General features: G+C 39.2%; 1 protein-coding gene across 1 annotated transcript; it reads left to right on the top strand.

The window, feature by feature from the left end:
• epsti1 (epithelial stromal interaction 1) lies at positions 1-12860 on the top strand. The gene is made up of 10 exons (XM_053328579.1): positions 1-249; positions 1417-1475; positions 1585-1668; positions 1819-1892; positions 2790-2873; positions 4830-4903; positions 6215-6299; positions 9277-9347; positions 9912-10102; positions 12149-12860. Exons 1-10 carry the CDS (start codon positions 47-49, stop codon positions 12292-12294), a joined length of 1071 nt encoding a protein of 356 aa, XP_053184554.1. The 5' UTR covers positions 1-46; the 3' UTR covers positions 12295-12860.
• The last annotated feature ends 7470 nt before the right edge of the window (positions 12861-20330 follow it).

Raw genomic sequence — 20330 nt, 5'->3', positions numbered from 1 at the left:
TACCCTGCACCTGGAGTAGGACAGCTGCCATCGTCCTCACGTTGGTATGGATCCTTTTCATAATAAGAGATACCAGAGACCAGCTGATAACAGGAGAAGCACTGCTGCCAACCCCAGAGACAGGACTGACGGGACAGACGGGACAGACGGAATTTCAGACATGTCTGGAAATGATCATATACCTGATAACTCCAACAGAAATGTACCTGACAGCGGAAATACACAAGGGACAGACAGGCAGCCCAGTTAGTAAGTAACAGATGAAGTGTCATTACGAAACTGAACATTACAGTCAATGTGACATCATTTGTGACATAAACACAGACCTGTTATGTAGGCTATGTGTTGCTTTTTAATAATTTGCCAAGGACAGAACAGGCTGTTAACTGTAATATTGTAGCTGTAAGCAATCATTTACTCTCTTCACTTCATATTCTATTTGTCCAAATATATTTATTGTTATGGTAGACAGAGAGTAGAAATTATGAACTGCCATTAACTTTCGGTTTCGTTTCACGTGTTTGGAAAGCGCAACGGTGCCTTCACGGTTTCTCGTAAATTCCAGGAGCTGATCAGATAGGCTACTAGTAAACACTACGCGTACCCTGTATCCACAGAAGAGTGTCTTGACTACCATTGCTTTTATTTTATGTTCAATAACAATAACCAGCATTTAAATGATGATAAAGCAGGAGTTGTCCGAGCATTTCAATTTCAGAAATTGTCCATATGCTTATCCAATTTTAGTCAGTAACATTATGCCACAGATGTATTTCTCATTAATTTTGCCTTGGTTTGTTTGGCTTTGTCGTAGCCAACAAAATTCTACTCTATGGCTGTACCAGTTTGATAAATTAACCAAACTAAGTTGGTGTGTTGTTGATATTTAGATACCTTTCCTACCTGCAAAGATATAGGCTAACAAACCAAGCCAAAGCTCTCAAATACATCCATGGTTAATGTTGTCTTAAATGCTGTACAAGAACTTTGTCTAATACACGTGAAAATCAACCTACAGTATATAGAAGTAGGCCTATACCGTGGAATATCTGATCAGAAAATAAATAAACAAGACTACAAATTGAACCCATGCATTAGCCCAAAAATAAGTTAGAATTTCCATTCCATAGAGCATAATTTCCAAAGAATTATGTAAAACCGTTGGTAATAGGTTGGAATGAAGTTGGCTAAAAGGGTCTGACACAGAAATGGTTGATAATGTATACCTCCTGCTTTATAAACAGTCAAACCAAGCCCAGCGGGACAAAAGTTGGTTGACAGGGAGACAGCAGGAGGGTTAAATCAAGCATTCTTTTGCAACGTTTGACAGCAATTTAAAGCTGCAGACACATTCTGGTTATCACTGATGTTGAAGACTGTTTAATGACGAGTATTTCTTTATGTGTTCCTTTTCAGTGCCGGTGGATTCACTATGATCCCACCAAATCAAGCTCGACGAAGCCAGATCACAACGAGTGAGTTTGATGCTGCAGCTTTCAGCTGTTCTACCTACCTATAATCTTTTACTCTGTGTACATTTAAAGTTTGTCCCCCAAGTAATAGAGGGTTTTTTTGTTGCTGCAGTGGCTCAAAGAGAAGAGGAAGCATATCAGAGATGGAAAGAGGCAAACAGAGTCCCCTCTGTGCAAATTAATCCAGAGAGACTGGGTAAACCAACACATGACCATCCTCACTGTTTATTACACTCGCCTCTGAGCAACTACAGTATCACTGTGTCTATTTGTTAACATTATTCCTTCCTTCATACAGTATGCTCATTAAGCTACTCACTGTTAATCTGTTGTTTAATATATCAAGGTGGGAATGTATCGATGGCTGAAGCCCGGGAGAGGCAGCTTACAGACTTGCAGTGCGCCAAATGGCAAAAGAAGGTATCTACACAAGCACTTACTGTATTGGAAAAAAAACACACATCATGTTTATCCATTCAGTTCAAATGCATCTTAAAAGATCCCAGCATGGAAGTTCAGTATTTACCTTTAGGAACAGGATGTATAATGAAATGAATGAATGGTCCACTGACTAGCTACTCGGAGCTTTAAACCACATCTTAGAGTCATCTGCAGTGAATTAAGTTGGCTCAGGTGTATCAAGTGACCAGAGTGTGGAACTTCGGTCATAAGCAGTGGTTGAGTCAAAAAAATGTATGAATGAATCTGTGGGAAAACAGTGGGAAAAGGTCTCTCTAGTGGAAAATAATCAGAAAAAAAGAAGCGGTTGAATTTTTCTGAGTCAATAAGTTACATAGAGTTACAAGAGCTGTAACAATCAGTCGGTTAATTAAGTAGTTGTCAACTATTAAATTAATCACTAATTATTTTGATAATCAACTAATCTTTATCGAGTAATTTTAAGAATCTGATTCCAGCTTCTCAAATGTGAATAAGTTCTGGTTAAGTTAGTCCTTTATCACACTAAAATGAATATATTTGAGTTGTGGACAAAACAAGACATTTGAGGACACAATCTTGGGCTTTGGGAGACAGTGATTGACATGTTTCACCATTTTCTGACATTTTAAACTCATCGATTAATTGAGAAAATCAATAGATGAATTGATTATAAAAATAATTGTTAGTTGCAGCCCTAAAGATCCTGTCCCTCAGTTGTCTAATGAACATTATAAGTAACTATACAGTATATACTATATATATATACATACCACAGTTGAGATACAGGGAAGATATATGAGGGTATTCATTTTCTCTTTTCCTTTTTTGCAATGGCCAAATTTTAAAGAAATGCTTAATGTGGTGTGTTGTTTCAAGCTGAAACAGGAAGAGATGGACAAGAGGAGAAGACAAGAAGAGGAGGAGAAGTTCCTGAGGAAGAAATCAGAACAGAGAGAGAAGGTGAGACAAAGATTAAAACAACAAGAATCTGCACTTTGGCCCTTTAGAACAATCACTCACCACCCTTAAATTGATATTTCTATTATGTTTGAAAAACCGACAAAAAGCATTAAAGCATTTAAAGGAAATCCACCCCCGTACGCCTTTAAAATATTAAACCCCCTTTGGAGATTTACTTTACTATGAAGTAATAATTTACTGGTTTTGGCATCTCCTCTCTTCTTCAATCCTCCTGATCTGCTGCTATTTCCATCAGCGTAGTCATTCCTGCTTCCCAGAGTGCTTTTAGACAAATCCCAGAGTTCCATGTCAGGAATGTGCTGCATTCTGCCGTGGTGGGAAGAGCAATATTTAGTGCAAGAGCGGTGTTTTTCCAGTAAAGTGTTGAAACTCTTACTATGTATATAACGTGTTGTTGCTGCATTGCATTTTGGTGTATTGAGTTGGATATTTATATATAAATCTAATATAAGACTTTTCTCTCACCTCCTAATCTGTGACATCAATCTGATGAGCAGTCTATCTGAGGAGAGGAGAGGAGAGGAAAGGAGAGGAGATCCATCTTTTCTGTGATGGACCTCCTCATGTATAATTAATAAATGATGACTCCAGAAAAGCCATCCACCATTCAAAGCATTGCACGCAAATCACAACATGTTCTTTAATAGTTGAGGCTGAATTTGTATATAATAGTAGATGTGAGGCTCATTAAAAACACGTTTGGGTACCATGAAGTCTGCCCTCAGTGAGAAACAGTATCATGTGTAGCCTCTAGATGTCAGTAGAGACAAGCATCCGCCTGAGCTGCTGCATGTCTGTTAAATCCTCCCTCGCACACCCCGTGCTAAAGCTATGAGAACTACCTGATTAATGATCTTGTGGGTTTCCAGCCACTAAAGACAGCTCCTCACTCTGTTTTCAGACATGTTCTCCTCCATGTCTGGCCCTGCTCTTGGTCTAATAGTGGTTAATGGACTGCTTCAGTTATGTAGAAGGGTGATTAATGCTGTAACCAAAGCGGTATTCCACAGGCCTTTTCCTGTTGCGCCATGAGCTCTGTTAAGCCATAAGGAATTTACTTGTAATGCAGCAAATAAACAGATGCATGTCGTGATCGAAGCAGATGCTGGCAAAAAACATGCCTGGGTCATGAATCTAACCTGACCCACTTTGGTTAGGGAGAGTTTGGGATGTAGGGGCAGCTGGATTCTGGAAAAAAACAGGAGAATTATGAAGTGCGTAAACCGCAGTAATCGAATATATGACAGATCAGCCCTGCTCTTGGCCCATATGGTTGAGCTATACACGTGTCGGTGCCAGAATATAATCTCAAAATAAAATCTGAGACAAAGACCACTGAAATTAAGGGGACTGAGGGGGATTTCCACCTCTTTATAGCAAAATAAACTTCAGTGAATAATAAATACATCATGTCACTGAATCTCATTCTAAAAAGTAAAAACACTTTTATGACGATTTTGCAGCCCAATAGTGACTACTTTATTATTTTATCTTTGTAGATCATAATTATTACTATTACTATTATTGTTGACTTCTACATTTAATGTGATGCCTCTTACAGACATTTTCAGTATCAAGTTATTGTGCCTCTCCTGGGTACTGCTTGGGTTTTTTTGTATTTTCACAATAAATAGTCAAAGTGTTTAAGCATGTGAAATATGCATATAATATAATTAACCTGAAATCAATGTCTTTAAAGTATTATGCAAGTAGTATCTGTCAATTTGAGTGATCACAGGGTATTAGAGTGCTGTATATTCTACAACATGTTTAACTGGTAACTGAAGGCTATCAAAGGACTAACATTATCTAACATTCCACTTCATGCCCAGTAATTGTTGAGATAAATGTGTTGCGTGTTGGAAGAAGACATGTACTCTGGTTGTACATCATCCATCCGGTTGTGTGCTCACTGCTGCCTGTGATGCATTGCAGGCTGAGCGCCTGGAGGAGAGGAAGCGACAGGACGATGAGAGGAGGAGTGCGCAGTTCAGGCAGGATCGGCTCAGGTCAGCCCTGGATCAGGTTCACTGTCCCATCACTCTCACTGTGCGGTATTGTGTTGTTTTGTGTGCTGTGCTGTGTTCTTTCTTGCTCTGCAATGCATCTTAGTCATAGATGTAGCATCAAATGACACCATCTCCAAACCTTTACAAAGGAAGCGCCCAGTGTCTGATCCTCTGCTGACCTATAATTATCAGTGGAGCCTGAGCACGCTGCATTTTCTGTTGGCAGAACAAGGAAAAACAATGATTATCAGTTGCAAATATCAGGGGAAGCATGAAGACAGGTGACATAAGGTTCACCTATGATTGCCCCCGTTTACCGATTCAAACTCGTGGGTGTGGTTTTTGTTAATGCAAAAAGAAGCCTTTGTAGGAAACTTTAGATTAATAACTCCAGGGACTAAGCATTACATTTCCATAAAGTTGGGGAACTTTCTAGAGACAGATTTTTAAAGAAGAATTGTCAAACTCGATATAATACAGACCTTTTAGTGCCCAGTATGGGTCAACCTCCAACTCCCTCGATGCTGTACTCTCCGTAATACTAATGTAATAGTGTCTTTTTAATGCTCATGTCTTTCAAACTCCACACACCCAATTTGTAATGCAGAATTTATTTTATAAAAGTCTCAAAGCCAAAGGTAAGATAGTGGGTGATGTCACTTGAATAAATATTCTCAAAGCTCTTTCAGAGGAACAGAGGATATTATAGAATTGTTTCCACAGGCTGTGTAATGCTCCCTATGACTATTGAATTGACTTTGACATGTAAAATCAGTGGAGAACCCTTTCAAGTGGACAAGCGCTTTTTGTATTTTATATTGGATGTTGAGACAGTAATGATTTAGAGCGTCTGTTGTATACACAAGCTTTTCATGCCATATTCTCCTACAGTGTATCAGACCACTTTAAATCAATTTGCCTGACAGTCAAGATGTTATTGGAGTATTATCCGTGGTTGCCTCTGAGGGAAATTACTTGTCAAGTAGCATCTCTGGCGTCCTTACAAGAAAAACAAAAACAGGAGACAGCGGACCAATTGTGAACCTGAAGAAACAATGAAGATATTTAGAGATGGAATGGGACGGCACGGCAGATCAGACGCTCTGGAACAGGGAGATTGGCGTCAGAGTGGGACAAACAAACTTGGTCAACCTTGTGGGACTCCAGTATTGTCAGCATCCCGAGCCTGTAGAGTGCTTGACGAGGAAACGAATACCCCTTTAGAACTTATTATTTGTGTGTGTTTCCATGTCTGTCTTTTTTTTTTATGTGACTGCAAGGCAGAGCATGTAATGTGTATATTTATTACAGGACGACTGACAACTTTCTGCAGAGTCTTGAGAGGAGAACCCCGGCTCCAGTGGCATCCAGCAGTGCCACATGCACGTCATCCGGGGTAAGCCAGCAACCACATAATATATATGTGCGCGCTTGTATGTGCTTTCACATGTTTTGTTTGTATACACCGTGTCTGTGCATCAGCGTGTGTGTACACCCAAATACACACACACACACACACACACACACAAATGCTTGCTCTATGGGTCCCAGGGTTCAGTGTGGAGTCTCATATCTGTGGCTGTGGGGTCGGAGACTGAAGCACTGTGGTGGTTCACACCAATAGATCTGCCTTTGAAAGCTGTTTTCTGAATAAATACACTTGGGTGCAGGGTTTTCATCATCCGGGGCCGCGCGGGTATTAAGCGGTATCCCCAGTAGGCCGGGTGGGGTGGGGAGCCCGATCCCCCTGCAATTATGTCCTGGTCAGAGCCGGGGCACACAGCAGTACAGCAAGCTCATGGTTGAGTAAAAGGAAGTGTAAATACACAGAGGAATAGGCCACTGCTTTTCCTCTCCTCTGCCTCTCTAATGTTGTCTGTCTGTCTGCTCCTTTCACTCTACTTTGTTTTCTCTGCTTCCTTTTTCTCTTTTCTCAGCCTCTCTTCCTCTCTGCCTGTCTTCCCCTTCTTGGTATTCCTGGGAGGGAATAAGTGGAAGGCTAGTTCAAGGGACTTCCCAGAGTTCACACTGAGAGAGACAGAGACACAACATGACTGCGAGGAGCCTGCAGAGGACAGAATAGAGTGGAATAACCTGCGCTCATAAAAGTACCTGGCTGCAATCCAAGTTCAAGCCAATCGCATGCCTTGTCAGTCTGAGGGGGCATCCACTTGCCCTTATTGTTAAGAATCTTCCTCCTAATTAACAATCTTCTATCTTTTTTTGGCTAATTGCTGCTATAAATCTCAAAATCATCTGCTGCTGTAAATCTATAAAAGTGAAGAGGTCACAGTTATTTTCAGCTCAGAAAACATACATTTATTAGAAAGTGTTGACAGCTTCTGTCGGAAAGTCAGACGCGCTGCTAACAGTGTCTGCGCTCCTCCACCCAGCCTAGCGTCTGTCAGTGATGTTAGACCAGAGAAGGAGAGAGTGAGCAGGAAAGGGCCTGAGGACACACTGCATTCTGCTGTGAGCCTGTTATGTGGTGACTGACAACACTGTCAAAACTGCACGCTCAGCTCCCTCGTTGGACAGGGGAGATGTTTTCTTTCGGTGCTTTTCTCATTGTTGCATATTTCTTTTCTCGCTCTATTTTTCTCACATAGACCTGATGTAAATCTTTCCCCACACACAGAGTTAGTGGTGAGGGAGAGACTTAAAGAGAAAGAGAGAGGGGACTAGGGTCAAACTGGAAAGTAGGAAGAAATGAAAAGCAGTCAGTTACAGTAATAAAGAAGTCTCTGTTTCACACACACACACACACACACACACACACACACACACACACACACACACACACATTCACAGAATCATGCAGAAAGGCTAAATGGATGATACAGTTCACTGGATGATACCAGGGTTACAGACAGCAACAAAGACTCACCTCTTCCTGGCTTCTCATCTCGCTTCGTCTTGCCTTGTCTCGACTTGTCTCCTCTCACATCTCCTCATTTCCTTTCCTTTTCTTTTATTTCCTTTCCTCTCCTCTGGTCTCATCTCCTCTCCTTTCCTCTCTTCTCCTCTCCTCTGCTTTTCTCTCCTCTCCTCTCCTGTCCTCTCCTCTCCTTTCTTCTCCAGACTCCCAGGCTGCAGCTCTGTTAGATAGACGTCACAGATCAGGAGATGAAAGCTTGCGGCTGCGGAGCAGCAAAAGTCAAACTTTTTGATGTGGTTCTGACCATGTCTCTAGGATCTGTTGTTCTTTCAGCAATGGCTTTATAAGACAGATTGATCTCTCCTTCACATCCTTTATTTGTGGGCGTGTGTGTGTAAGTCAGAGAGTTTATGCTAAGCTGCTTTGATGGGAGCAGAGAGCAGTACAGGTGGGCTCAGTGTTCCTCCTTCCTCTCATGCCATGCTAAATAATCAGACCCATCGCTCTCTTGGGACAGGAAAACAGAGAGTGAGAATTGATGATAATGGAGTCTGAATGTGTATGTACTGTATTTTTTATGCTCAGCATTAACCAGAGCTAATTTTCACAGGGTGATATACTGTAGGACTGACTAACAACATGGTAATGAGCTTGTAATAAATCTTAGAAAGCTGTTTTGTGAATATAAAACATATTCATACAGTATGGGACGTATGCTCGCTACTTACAGAACTGGTTATTGCACAAGACAGGAGACAAACTCGTTGACCTTTTTGCTGCCTATGTTTCATTTAATCATTCATCCCTGAATGTTTTCATATTTTACATATTTTTCATCTGTTACTGTTATGCTCACACCCTAAATGCTGTAATCCTCTTCAAACTTGTTTGTTCTGTTAAAATTGACATTTTGCTGTATTCATACACATAATTGCTTTAATGCGCTTCGCTGTCTATTACATTTTGGGATCGCAATGTTATAATTTCTCTTGGAAGATTAGACACTCATCATATCATATCCAGGATAGCCTCTCCAAATTGCTTAAATCCACCAGTGCATAGCCTCAAGCATGCCGCGTGGCCAGTAGATCATAATGTGGTGTTTCTGTGTAGATTTAAGCTTTGACGTTTGTAACTGTGTGCCAGCATTCCTAAAAACCAGTGTTGTTCTCAGTGAAACTTTACTGGATAAATAAATAACAAACATTATTATAAACAAATTATACAGCATACATACTACTGTGCATTCACCCACAAATGTGGGAACTGAATAACAATTCATTGTCAGTGGCAGTCAAGACCACAAGTACAGAAAGTTCCATCTAAACCTATAGTTCTACTTTCTTAATCAGCAGTGCTGTGGGTTAGTGAGGTGTTTACAGTAGACTATGCAGATAAAATGCTGTTTTTAGTTCTTTGTCTTCCTCCAAAAGCATATTGCACTGTGAGACTTCATCTCCTTAAAACTTTGGTTTGATTAATCTCCTTTTTTCAGAGTGAGGCCATGAAGAGTAAACAAGAGAAACCAAAGAAAAGTGGGAAAGAAGTAGAGGAGGACCACAGAAGGTGTGTATAACATTCATGTATTTTTTTTACATTCCATTTCCAAGCAAATCAGGTTCAGTCTCTATCATTGCAACAAATCATCTAAAAATACTTGTAATACTGCTTTATACTTAACTACATTTTTCAAAAAGTACTTAAAATGATATAAAATTGTTCAAATTAGCTGTTTATGTATCTTTTATGAACAATGCCATGATTTTGAATGCAGGACTTTCACTTGTAATGCAGTACTTTTACATCATGGTTTTGCTACGTAAAGTATTTTAATATGTCTATTATTGCGCCTTGTAAAGCATAAACCGCACAGAACTGGACTCCACATGATTAATAGTTTGTTTTGCTCATCCTTTTGGAATAAAAACCAGTACAGACTGGCCCGCATTGGTGAATGTTAAGTGTTCAGTTTACAGACCTCACCATATTTTAGTGGGTATAGATGTTTAAAAAGCTGTCAAACACATCCTGCTCACTGCCGTTTGGAGCATGCCAACATAATAAGTTATGAAGTACAGCACTAGTTAGTTTTATGCGAAACCATTTTTTTGATTGATTATATTTTGACAGGGTGAACTCTGCTTTTCTGGCTAAGCTTGAGGGTCAGCGCAGAGGAAGTGAGAATGAGCCAGAGTGGGAGACAGAGCGTTTCAACATGGCCTCTGAAGAATTCAGACACCAGCCATCAGACGCCCCTGGACATCAACTACCCCCTACTCACCTGAGACCAGATCCAGAACAGCACAGGGCAGAGGAAGCTGGTGAGCTGAGAATGGATGTGTGAATAACCCTCTGTCCACTGTTTCTCACGCCTTTTTTTAGTCTGGCCCAATGCTGGTTAACCGAACCTAAATCTGACATGTGACAAGAGTTGCCCACTTCATCATTTCTGAGAGCACTGTGATTGTGTTTAGTCTGCGTTAAATCAAAGGCCTTACGTGCTACAAAAATGCAGGCAGAAATTTATGCGTGGTACGTTGTGATACTGTCGCTCCTGGCATTTAAATCCTGCTGATACTTGTAGTTTGTGGGAAATGTGTGTGTTTATAAGTGTGAGTAAGAAAGTATTTTCCCCTCTTTTTAGGCCTTTACTTACTACGGATTGGGCAATATATCACCCACATTCAAGTATGTGAGCGTGCAGACAGGACACAGAGAATAAAAGCAGAAGTGTGAAACAAACACAAACACACACTGGGTGCTAATAGGAGTCTGTCAGTCAGCGAGAAAAATTCTCCGGGAGCGGTGAACCCAAGGTAGACTGACAGACTCTCGGCCTCCAGCCAAACTCACACGCCAAGAGGAGCAGTCCCGCCCTTTTATAATTGGTCTGGATTGACACACAGAGTTTGATACTTGGCCGTTTGCCATACACCTATGAATACCTGCCATTCGCAACAGAAGAAAGAAAACAGAAACAGACTATGTCATGCTCATTACCTACTGCGCCTTAGTATTACCTGCTATTGCACGTGGGCATGACACGATGCATGAAATTAAAATCATTCTTTGTTCTGTTTGTTTGAATGTTTAACTGCAGCTTGTTGAACTGTAAACAAACCGATAAGAGTTCAAATGATGATATGTGATGATACAAAGCAGATGCACCAATCTGACATGCCAGATCGGTAATAGCACTTAAAGGCTGCAACTATTGATTTTTTTTAATGTGAGGAAATAGTTAAAAAAATGTTTGGCTCAATGTGACCTTTTCAAATGCCTGTCCAACCAGCTATCCAATATTCAGTTTACAACAATATAAAAATAACTGAAACAAGTAATAAAGTTTTAATTTAACTAATCATTAAATTATATGACCTCATCAAGTGGATTGGGTGTTGCCATGATGTCAGTGAAAATTCAGAGTTTAATCTGTTGCATTGTTGGGCCTCTGACCAAATTTTAGTGACTGTGATTATACATTAAGATAGTTTAAATCACAGTCAGATTTATACATTTTTAACATACGGAAAAAGAGAGCACTGATCATTTGATACCAAAGTAGATCAGTACTCAGTATCAACATGTAGTCAGAGTTGATGTATCATAATTGGACATTAAAAGTTGCATTTAAGATTAGTCTCAGCCAAAAGTCCTCTATGAGCTATCCTCAAGCTCTTCAACTACCTCTCTACAAACTGCCCATCCAAACACCAGCTGCAGCAAGTCGATGTCACAAGTCCGAGGTTAAAAATACCACAAGAATATTTCAAATGCTCAGCCCTGGCACTGCTGTTGTGGGCAAAATTCTGCATGTCAGAATCCCACAACATCCTCAGTCTATGATAGGTTGCATCCATGAGCATTGGCCTACATTTTCCGAGCGATTTTTCGGCTCTGTTACTACCTGCCTGAGCCAATCTCCTGCCTTGTTGTGTGATGGCCTTTCCTCTCTGTCCCTCACTGTCGCCCAAGCCTACATTTCTGATTGCCTGGATCCAGAGCTGGAATCAGCCGATGGCAAGGGAGAACCACCGGGAATCCGATTCCGGATGGTGTGGGTAGTTGTAGAGACCAGATGCCAGACTAGTCAGGCAAGAGTATTTTGGATGGCCTCATGACCTTTGGTGTCTGATCACACTGTGTGCGCACATATTCAACAAAACAGATTGCACTGGCTTGTCCACAAAAAAAGATAATAAAATACTAGTAAAACGTCCAACTACTCTAAGAGAACGTGAAGAAGTGCATTGAACTGTATTTTATGACATCAAATCAAAGAACCCTCTTTCAACAGCAGCCTTGTGGGAACAATATTGAATAAATTGAGCTCTATGAGGATTATTTCTCTCTTGTGTGCTTTCCAGACCCACAGCCTGACTATGAGTGGGACTTGATGAAACTGATGAGCAACTTTCCAGACTGCGACAGCGTCTTTCTAGAGGACATCCTTATTCAGTGCAACGGCGATTACGAGCAAGCCTACACAATACTCATCTCCTCACTCAGTTGAATTTAATCTATCTTTAATGGCAGGCTTGTCTTGCTTAGAAAAATTGTGTTTGTTGCTTTAGGGATTGGGCCAAATGAAAATGTTAAATGTGTGTTCAGATGTTAAAGAGTAGCAGGGAAGTAAGGAATGTACCGTTAAAAATGCTGACTGCACTACAAAACTGAATTATATACATACCTACAGAGCTGTATTTGCTTCATAAAATCTGTTTTTGATTATGCCATTAATCACTGAGTGTTTGGTGTCGTGTATCTGTCTGCATGCACAAGTGAGTCACGTCGGGTTTTATGCCCTGACATAGACTTGAATTGATGTTCGTTTTCATCAGTTTAGTTGAAGGTCATCGCCATGAGTCATAATCTTCAGATCATATTTGAGGTTCTTAATTAAATCAGTGTGTGCAGGGCTTTACTCAAAAACACAATGTTTTTTGTTTGTTTTATAATCAAAGTCGCATGTGATGTATCTATAGTAGGAAGTTCAAATAGGATTTTCTGTAGGAAGACCTTTTTGACTGGTTTGATGTCTAAGTTACAACAGCTTGAAAAAACTTCTTTAATAAATACCTAAAAGAAACCTTTTAGTGAACTCTCTTTATCACTGTTTAAACCAAACCTTTTCCTTCCATCAGTGTATTATATCATATTGGGTGGGGTTTCCAGGTAGCCAGTGGGCAAAGGGCCCAAAAAATGCCAGCCTCATGACACAGCTGAGCTGGACCCCAGAGATGGTTATCACCTTGCTGACAACAAAGGACAAAGGGTGGTGCACTCACAATGGGGGACTAAAAAATCCCCTTCTAATCTGCATGAAGTCATGTTAGGAGCATTTGACTCCCAATTCCACCCATTATGTCTTCCCTATGGAGATCACCAAGAAACATAATATCACTGTGGCAGTTCTCCATTCACAAAGACCATATAACAACGCACAATGTAGAAATATGTTTTGACATTTTTTCCTCATCAAGGGCGTTGAGGTGCTGGCGGGTATCATTTTGAACTTTAGCAGAAGCTAGGCTATCATAGCTGTTTTTCCCTGATTCCAGTCTTGATGCTAAGCTAAGCTAATGACCTCCTGGATTCTGTTTTGATCCTCTTTAGCTCAAAGAAAATGAATAAGGTCCTTCACACAATATCAAACAATTGTCCTTTAATACAATCAATCTTAAAATGTATCTTAAAAGTACATTAACATAAGTAGATGAATAGTCCTACATAGTGTTTTGTGTAATAACTACAATATACAAGTGGTGTAACACAATGTTACTTTAATTACAATTTGACAACTCAGTAAAATGTTATTTAGGGGCATATTGTACATAATTTATTAGTTACACATTACAGTATCAGTTGCTAGAGTGTAGTTTAAGGTTTTTATTTAGGTTATTCAATTTTAAATTAAAATTAGTTTTAAGTTAGTAAGTGTTCGGGCTGGATGTCTATGGTTACGATGAAGAGTTGGATCACAAAATACATTTCTCACAGCTACGTTACAGTCATACAAAGAATGTGTGTTTTACAATATGCTGGCACTTAATGTGTGTATCACTATGTCAAGTAAACAGGAAAAACCCTGAAATGAACTGTCTGTGTGTGCATGTGTGTGGGTTGAGTGAGCATGCTGAGAGGTGGGGACATACCATTGCTCTGTCGCCTAATCAATACAGTTCTGTGCATGTCTGTGAGCTGATTAGACACTGGTGTAGGAAGGTATCATATGATGACTCCTCAGGCTATGTGGATCTCTTACAGGACAGTTCAATCAGTTCAAATGGAAACAGCTCTGGAAACCAGTGCAACGGATCTATGACATGTTCCAAGAAGTAGGTTTGCCGAGTTATACAGATAAAAAAATGTGAAACCCCTAAAGTCTTTTACATGGACTTCAAGATAACTCAGTCAAGATGGCGACTTGTGTGTAGAGATTTAGTATTTCCTTTCTGATGTTGAATACTTCAGCTATTCCCCATATCTACTAACACCTTTCACCAATCTTTGATTATGCTACAACACTGCTCCAAAAGGTGGATATCCTCTCTGATGCTCTATCTGTTTGGCTAACTGTCTTTGCGGACTCCTGTGATTGGTGTGCCACTCGTTGCTGAGAACAGGCAAAATGTACCTGCACTTCATCTATGGCTTATCCCACACACTGCAACCTTGGTGAGAGATCCTGTCAAGATGACTCAAGTGCTCGTGAAGGGCTTCTCTTACTCTCAGGGGAATATGGCCGCGGCTTACTGATCCAGCGAGGAGAACATTATACAGTCTGGTAATAAAAATGATGGCTGACTCGCCTGACTCCGACATCATAGTCTTTTCTGAGACGTGGCTAAAAAAGTCAATCACAAATGACATTACTAATATGTCGTGATGTAATCTTAAGAGCTCTTAAGAACAGACCATGGCAAAAAAGGAGTTATTGCAGTTTATGTCATATCTTTTAAGATGATCTCTATAACAGTGACCTGGGTTCTGTCTCACACATAACTGATGTTCTAGTTTGGAATTATTTTAAATCCATTTTCTAGGTCACATGTGATAAACATGCCCATTTTTAAAAGATCTAGGATAAGTGGTTGAGACAACCCTTGATTTGATGAATGTATTTCCTCTCTTATTAGACAAAGAAATGCTGCCTGGGCCAAAGCAAAGAAAACTAATAACCCTTTGGATTGGACCATGTACAGAACATTAATAATGTACCAAATTAATAATAATAAAAAAACTCAAAATTTGTCATGTCATGACCACTATCTTAACATGACAAATAAAATATGAATAACCCTGCCAAGTTTTGGAAGCTACTCAAATCCTCCTCAGTTTTTATTGCGCCAATCTGTCTGTCTGATCTTTTAAAAGTGAATGAAAGTGAAATCAAGAGTCACCTTTATTAGACATTTTGTTTCTGCTGGTTCAATCTTTGATTCTAGTAATTCAGGGATATATGCTGCAAAAGAAAACTCTGAGCCTGCCACATTTTGATTTACTCAACTGTTCACTTTTACTCCTACTGTATCTTAACTTTACAAGTTTACAAAGCTCTGTTAAGCCTAGACTGTAAAATTTCTTCAGCCCCTGATAAGATAGAGCCTTATTTTCATAGAAATTGCTGGATAATTGCAAAGCCCATTGCTTCTGTTTTTAATCTCAGTTTGTGGTCCAACATTTATGATATTTTGATGATTTATGATATCCAGTACCTGGAAATCAGCTATGGTTCTTCCCGTATTAAAGGGTGGAGACCCTTCTGGCTTGAATGAAATTACTGTCCCATTTCCAGACTGTCTGTTCTGGTCTAGCCAAAGTATTTGAATCTCTTGTAAATGACCAACCAATCAAAACAGTTTTTATCTGATAATAATATTTTCAATGAATCTCAGTCAGCTTTTATTTCAGGCCATAGTACTATAATAGCAGCTATGCTAGTTACTAATGATATCATTAGTTCTTTACTCTCTGTAGATCATGAACTGCTATTACAGAGACTTAAAGGAATCAGCTTTCATAAAATCTCTAAATTGTTTAAGACCATTTCAAAAGAACTCAGTGTGTTAGCTCAGCCTAACTTACTATACAGTAAACACAAGGGTTGCCTCAAGGATATATTTTAGCCTATCTTATTTGCTATTTTTATAAATGACTTACTGTAGGTCATAGAATAAATCCAGCTAAGATACATTTGTATGCTGATGACACAGTGATTTATATTGTGGCACCCTCTTTGAATCATACCATAGAGCTCTAGTAGTATGTTTTTCAATCACTACAGCTTTCACTGTTAAAATTAAAACTGGTCATAAATTCAATAAAGCAAATATATGACCTTCACTCATTCTTCAGTTGATCCCATTATGTTGACATTAAAGGGTACATGAAAAGAAATAGTTGCCTCTTACAAATACTTAGGCATATGGCTTGATGAAAAGTTGGCTTTTAATATTCATAGTCTATTGAAAAATCCCTAAATAGGGCTAATCTTTTACATTTAAAAAATGCTTTCCATTTGAAGCCAGAAAAAAATGTGCAAAGCTCTTTTCTATCTGTATTTGATTATGGCGATGTGATTAATATGCATGCTTTATCTTTAGGATCGATATCCCTATACTAGAGGAGAAAAATACACATGTTGCTATTTATTGTCAAGACATTGTTAGATAAAACACTGTGCATACCTCCATCCTATCATACTGGCAACTATACCCCTGCTAAATATACTAATCGGATTCTTGTCTTGTCCCTAGGGTGCACTCAGACCTTGTAAAAACTTCTTTTCTGCTTTCATGCACCTTGGCCATGGAATGAGTTGCAAATTACCATTACCTTAGAAGTCCTTGCCCTGAAAGAAACATGTTGCTGTTTATATAACTTTAACTTGAATTGACTGTGTTATGGATATAAATGTCACTACCTATCTGCTTATCTTCTTGTTTATGTGACACTGCTTATACTGCTGTCTTGTCCAGGACTCCCTGGAAGAAGAGATCTTGTATCTCAATGGGACTTTCCTGAGTAAATAAAGGATAAATAAATAACATTTTAAAAACATAGTTGTTGGAAAATACCCTGAACTTCCCTGTATGTGTTTTGTGTGAGTTTCAGGGTTTCGTAAATTGTGTGATAACCATTTTCTGAGAATAAAATTGGGTTGTTGGATTCCTCTCCATGTTGCTACTACAGTGAATTCATGTTCCTTTAAAAAGAAAGACAGCATTAGTAATTTGTTGTGGCAGCTGAAAACAACTCTGTCTACGTTCAGTGCCAAACAGAGTCATACAGTCACAGGACACAGTTTCACAACACATATATTCATATTCATATCAAACCAAGTTCTTACCAGTAATATGTTTATGATCAAACCGCCCCCATCAGTAACTATCTACAACTATGACTGAATGATACCTACTGACACTACATTGTATTTTATAGCAATATTGAACAAAGAAATCTTAGTGAAAAGGCTTTAAACTCAGAAGTAACATTAGCTGATTAGGAAGCAAGGACCATTGATTATTTAACATTTGGTGTAGAAAAGGTGTAGGGTCAAATCTCCAGTCCAAGCAATGAACAAAAAAGTGCAAATTCTTGTACAACTCGGCATGTTTAAATGAAAATTGTAAATGATATTCATTTTTGGCAAATGCTTCCATCCATATGAAAGAATGTGATAGCACAAGTGGGGACAGGAGAAGCTGGGAATTGGACCACCTACCCTACATGTATTGACTGAATGGCTCTAACACCTGAACTACAGCTGTCTTTTGTTGTTGTAGCCTGAACAAGTCCCAGTTGACGTCGCCCCCAAAGCTTAAAAGAAAGATGAGTCATTTTGGAAGGCCCTGACAAATGACCTACTTTGTCCTTTAGATATGAGTAAATGTGTCTAATCCCATGTGGTACATGCGGTATAAACACACAAACTCAAAGTGTGTGTGTATTCACTTTTGGATTAGTGTTAGATCGAAAGAGAAGAAGGGGAATCAAGGAGAGGAAAAGTCTTGCAGCATGGGGGGTGTTTGGTTCAGCAGGTGTAGGAGGACACAGAGCTTCACAGCGGGAAGGCTTCTGCCTGTAAAACACCCAAACTTCACAAAACAAACACATTTGACCCACATGTACTCCGCCAACACGCAAGGAAGTAAACACCCTCATCACTCCCACCAGAGCGAGGGATACTGATCCTTTCCTGGCTGGTCACCGTGCCTTGGTATACTGTTGTTCTTGAACTGAGATGAGTCAGAGAACAGAGTGTACACGCCTCACCCTCATGCTAATACCCTCCATGCAGACCTTCCGCTTCCTCCTGATAGCCACTAGGCGTGTATGTGTGTGATAAATGGACTCCAGTGAGATCAAATAAAAATGGAATTTATTTGAATGAACTCAAAGGCTTTAACCTGCATTCATTACCTACATATATGAATGCCAGGACTCACAACTGCAAAAAACATTACATCTGAGCGTCTCCCACAGGCCTCTACAGCGTGAGTATTTCACTTTCATTTCCCCTAAAAACAGGCATGTGCAAACCAGAAAAATAATTTACGAGCACAGTGTGCAAGTAAAGCTTACAACCTACCGTAATCTTTTTCCCCCCTGCTGCTAATTGTTCAAAAACTAGTATTTAATAGTCACATAATGTATATTGTTTATCAACAGTATACATGGCGCCATGTCTAAATATCAGCACACTAATTGTGATGTCTATAAGACATAAGGTCTCATTTTGTAATGTCAGTAATTGGTTTACTATGCTTTTATTTTGAAGTGAATTATTTATTTGGTTGTGAATACAACTAGTTTGAACAATGCATCACTTCCTGGCTGACAGACCAGGAAAGGAAAAAAGGTGCAGGGAAAGCCACATGTTTGATTCAGAAAGAATCCACTCACATCTACAAATAAGGACTGATAAATCAATGTTGTGAGTTGGTGTACTTTATTATTCATATGTTAAAGGTAATATATTAATGATTATTTGTTATAAATGTATGTAATAAGTTAAGGTTAAAAATATAATTAATGTCTTTTGGTGCTATTTCTAGTACAGTTTTCAGTTCATTAAAAATGAGACAAGACTAATTTATTTTTCGTTATTGTCTTTATTTTGCAGTTTTCACTGTCACTTATCAGTAAACATTGCTCAACTACGACGACTCTTAGCATTACTTTGAGTGGAGTTTAGTTTTGTGTTTAGACTGCAGTTCTTACAACCATTCAAGAAATGTAAACTAATTGTAGCTTCAGTCTGCCTCTCACACAGAGCTGCTGGTAGTGTAGTAGAATGAATTTGCTTATAGTGACTGTCAGAGCTCCAGCTTACTCTCTGAGTGTATTCCGATATCTAAACTACCGTATCTTTTAGTATGCCAGAAAAAAGATTTAATATGTCCCAGTACATCGTATGTCAAATACAGTATGCCAAATGTACCAGGATGACTTATTACATTCAGTTGCATTTTGCAGTATCTAAGCCAGCATGCTTCTGTGGCTATTCTGACTCCGTGCAGCAGAAGATATGTTAAATCAACTGAACTGCTGCATTGACAGGGTAACGATGGAAGCCAGTGCAACAACAGAAACCGCAATGACAGATGAAGTACTATGCCCCAATTATATGCATACTGCATGCAACAATACAATGTGAGGGCAGCTGCAGTATGAACCAAAAGTAAGTAAGTATGGGTCTGACAGCAGCTGCTCTTGCTTGGTTATTTTGCTTACATTTCATAGTGTCACCCACAATTGGCATGTATCTGACTATCAGTCTGTTCAGAGTGTAACAGACTGATAACTTATGTAGTGATGAATTTTGAGCGGTATTAATCTTATATCAATATTGCATATGTAAATATTGCGATATATATAATATTGATTTTTAAGCAATATTTGCCTAGCAACTGACAAATGACACTTTTACTTAAAATAAAAATACTAAAACAATTTGATTGTCAAAATAGCTGTCGATTAATGTTCTATTAATTAAATGTTGATCATTGCAGCTCTAGTTTAAAATAAGCAATGAGGACTGATGGTACACTTCTTGACTGTGGTCCAACACAAAAAGGTGAATGATAGTTCATGCTCCCCATGAAGAAATGGTGGTCTCAGAATATAGATCTTGCATAAGGCTGCCCTCAGTGTATTTACATTTGAGTCTGTTTGACAAAGACCTGAGCACACCCAAACACATTAGTAACAGCAGCAGGTGATAGCAGGCCAGGGCTAAAGACAGTAATGACTTAATGTGGAAGATAAACTGCAGAGGAGTCACCACATTTCTGAGTTAATAAACTCTGTGTTACCTTAACATTTTTCACTGTGCTCCACTGTGTCCTAAATTCCTTTGTGCACTCCTACACTTTTTCATTTAAGAGCACACATACTCCTCAGGGAAAAAAGTTAGCCTGAAGCCATGGTTTGAGTTATGATTTGATCTTTGTGGCGGTCTCCAATTTAACTTACATTCCACTTTCAGTCAGACTGAGAGAGAGAGATAGATTTCACTGCTCATTATATGAACTCACACGTTCA

Source organism: Scomber japonicus, chromosome 11 (genome assembly GCF_027409825.1).
Source record: "Scomber japonicus isolate fScoJap1 chromosome 11, fScoJap1.pri, whole genome shotgun sequence".
NCBI classification, from domain to species: Eukaryota; Metazoa; Chordata; class Actinopteri; order Scombriformes; family Scombridae; genus Scomber; species Scomber japonicus.
The sequence above is the reverse complement of the archived record's forward strand: the minus strand, read 5'-3'. Positions and strand labels throughout refer to the sequence as shown.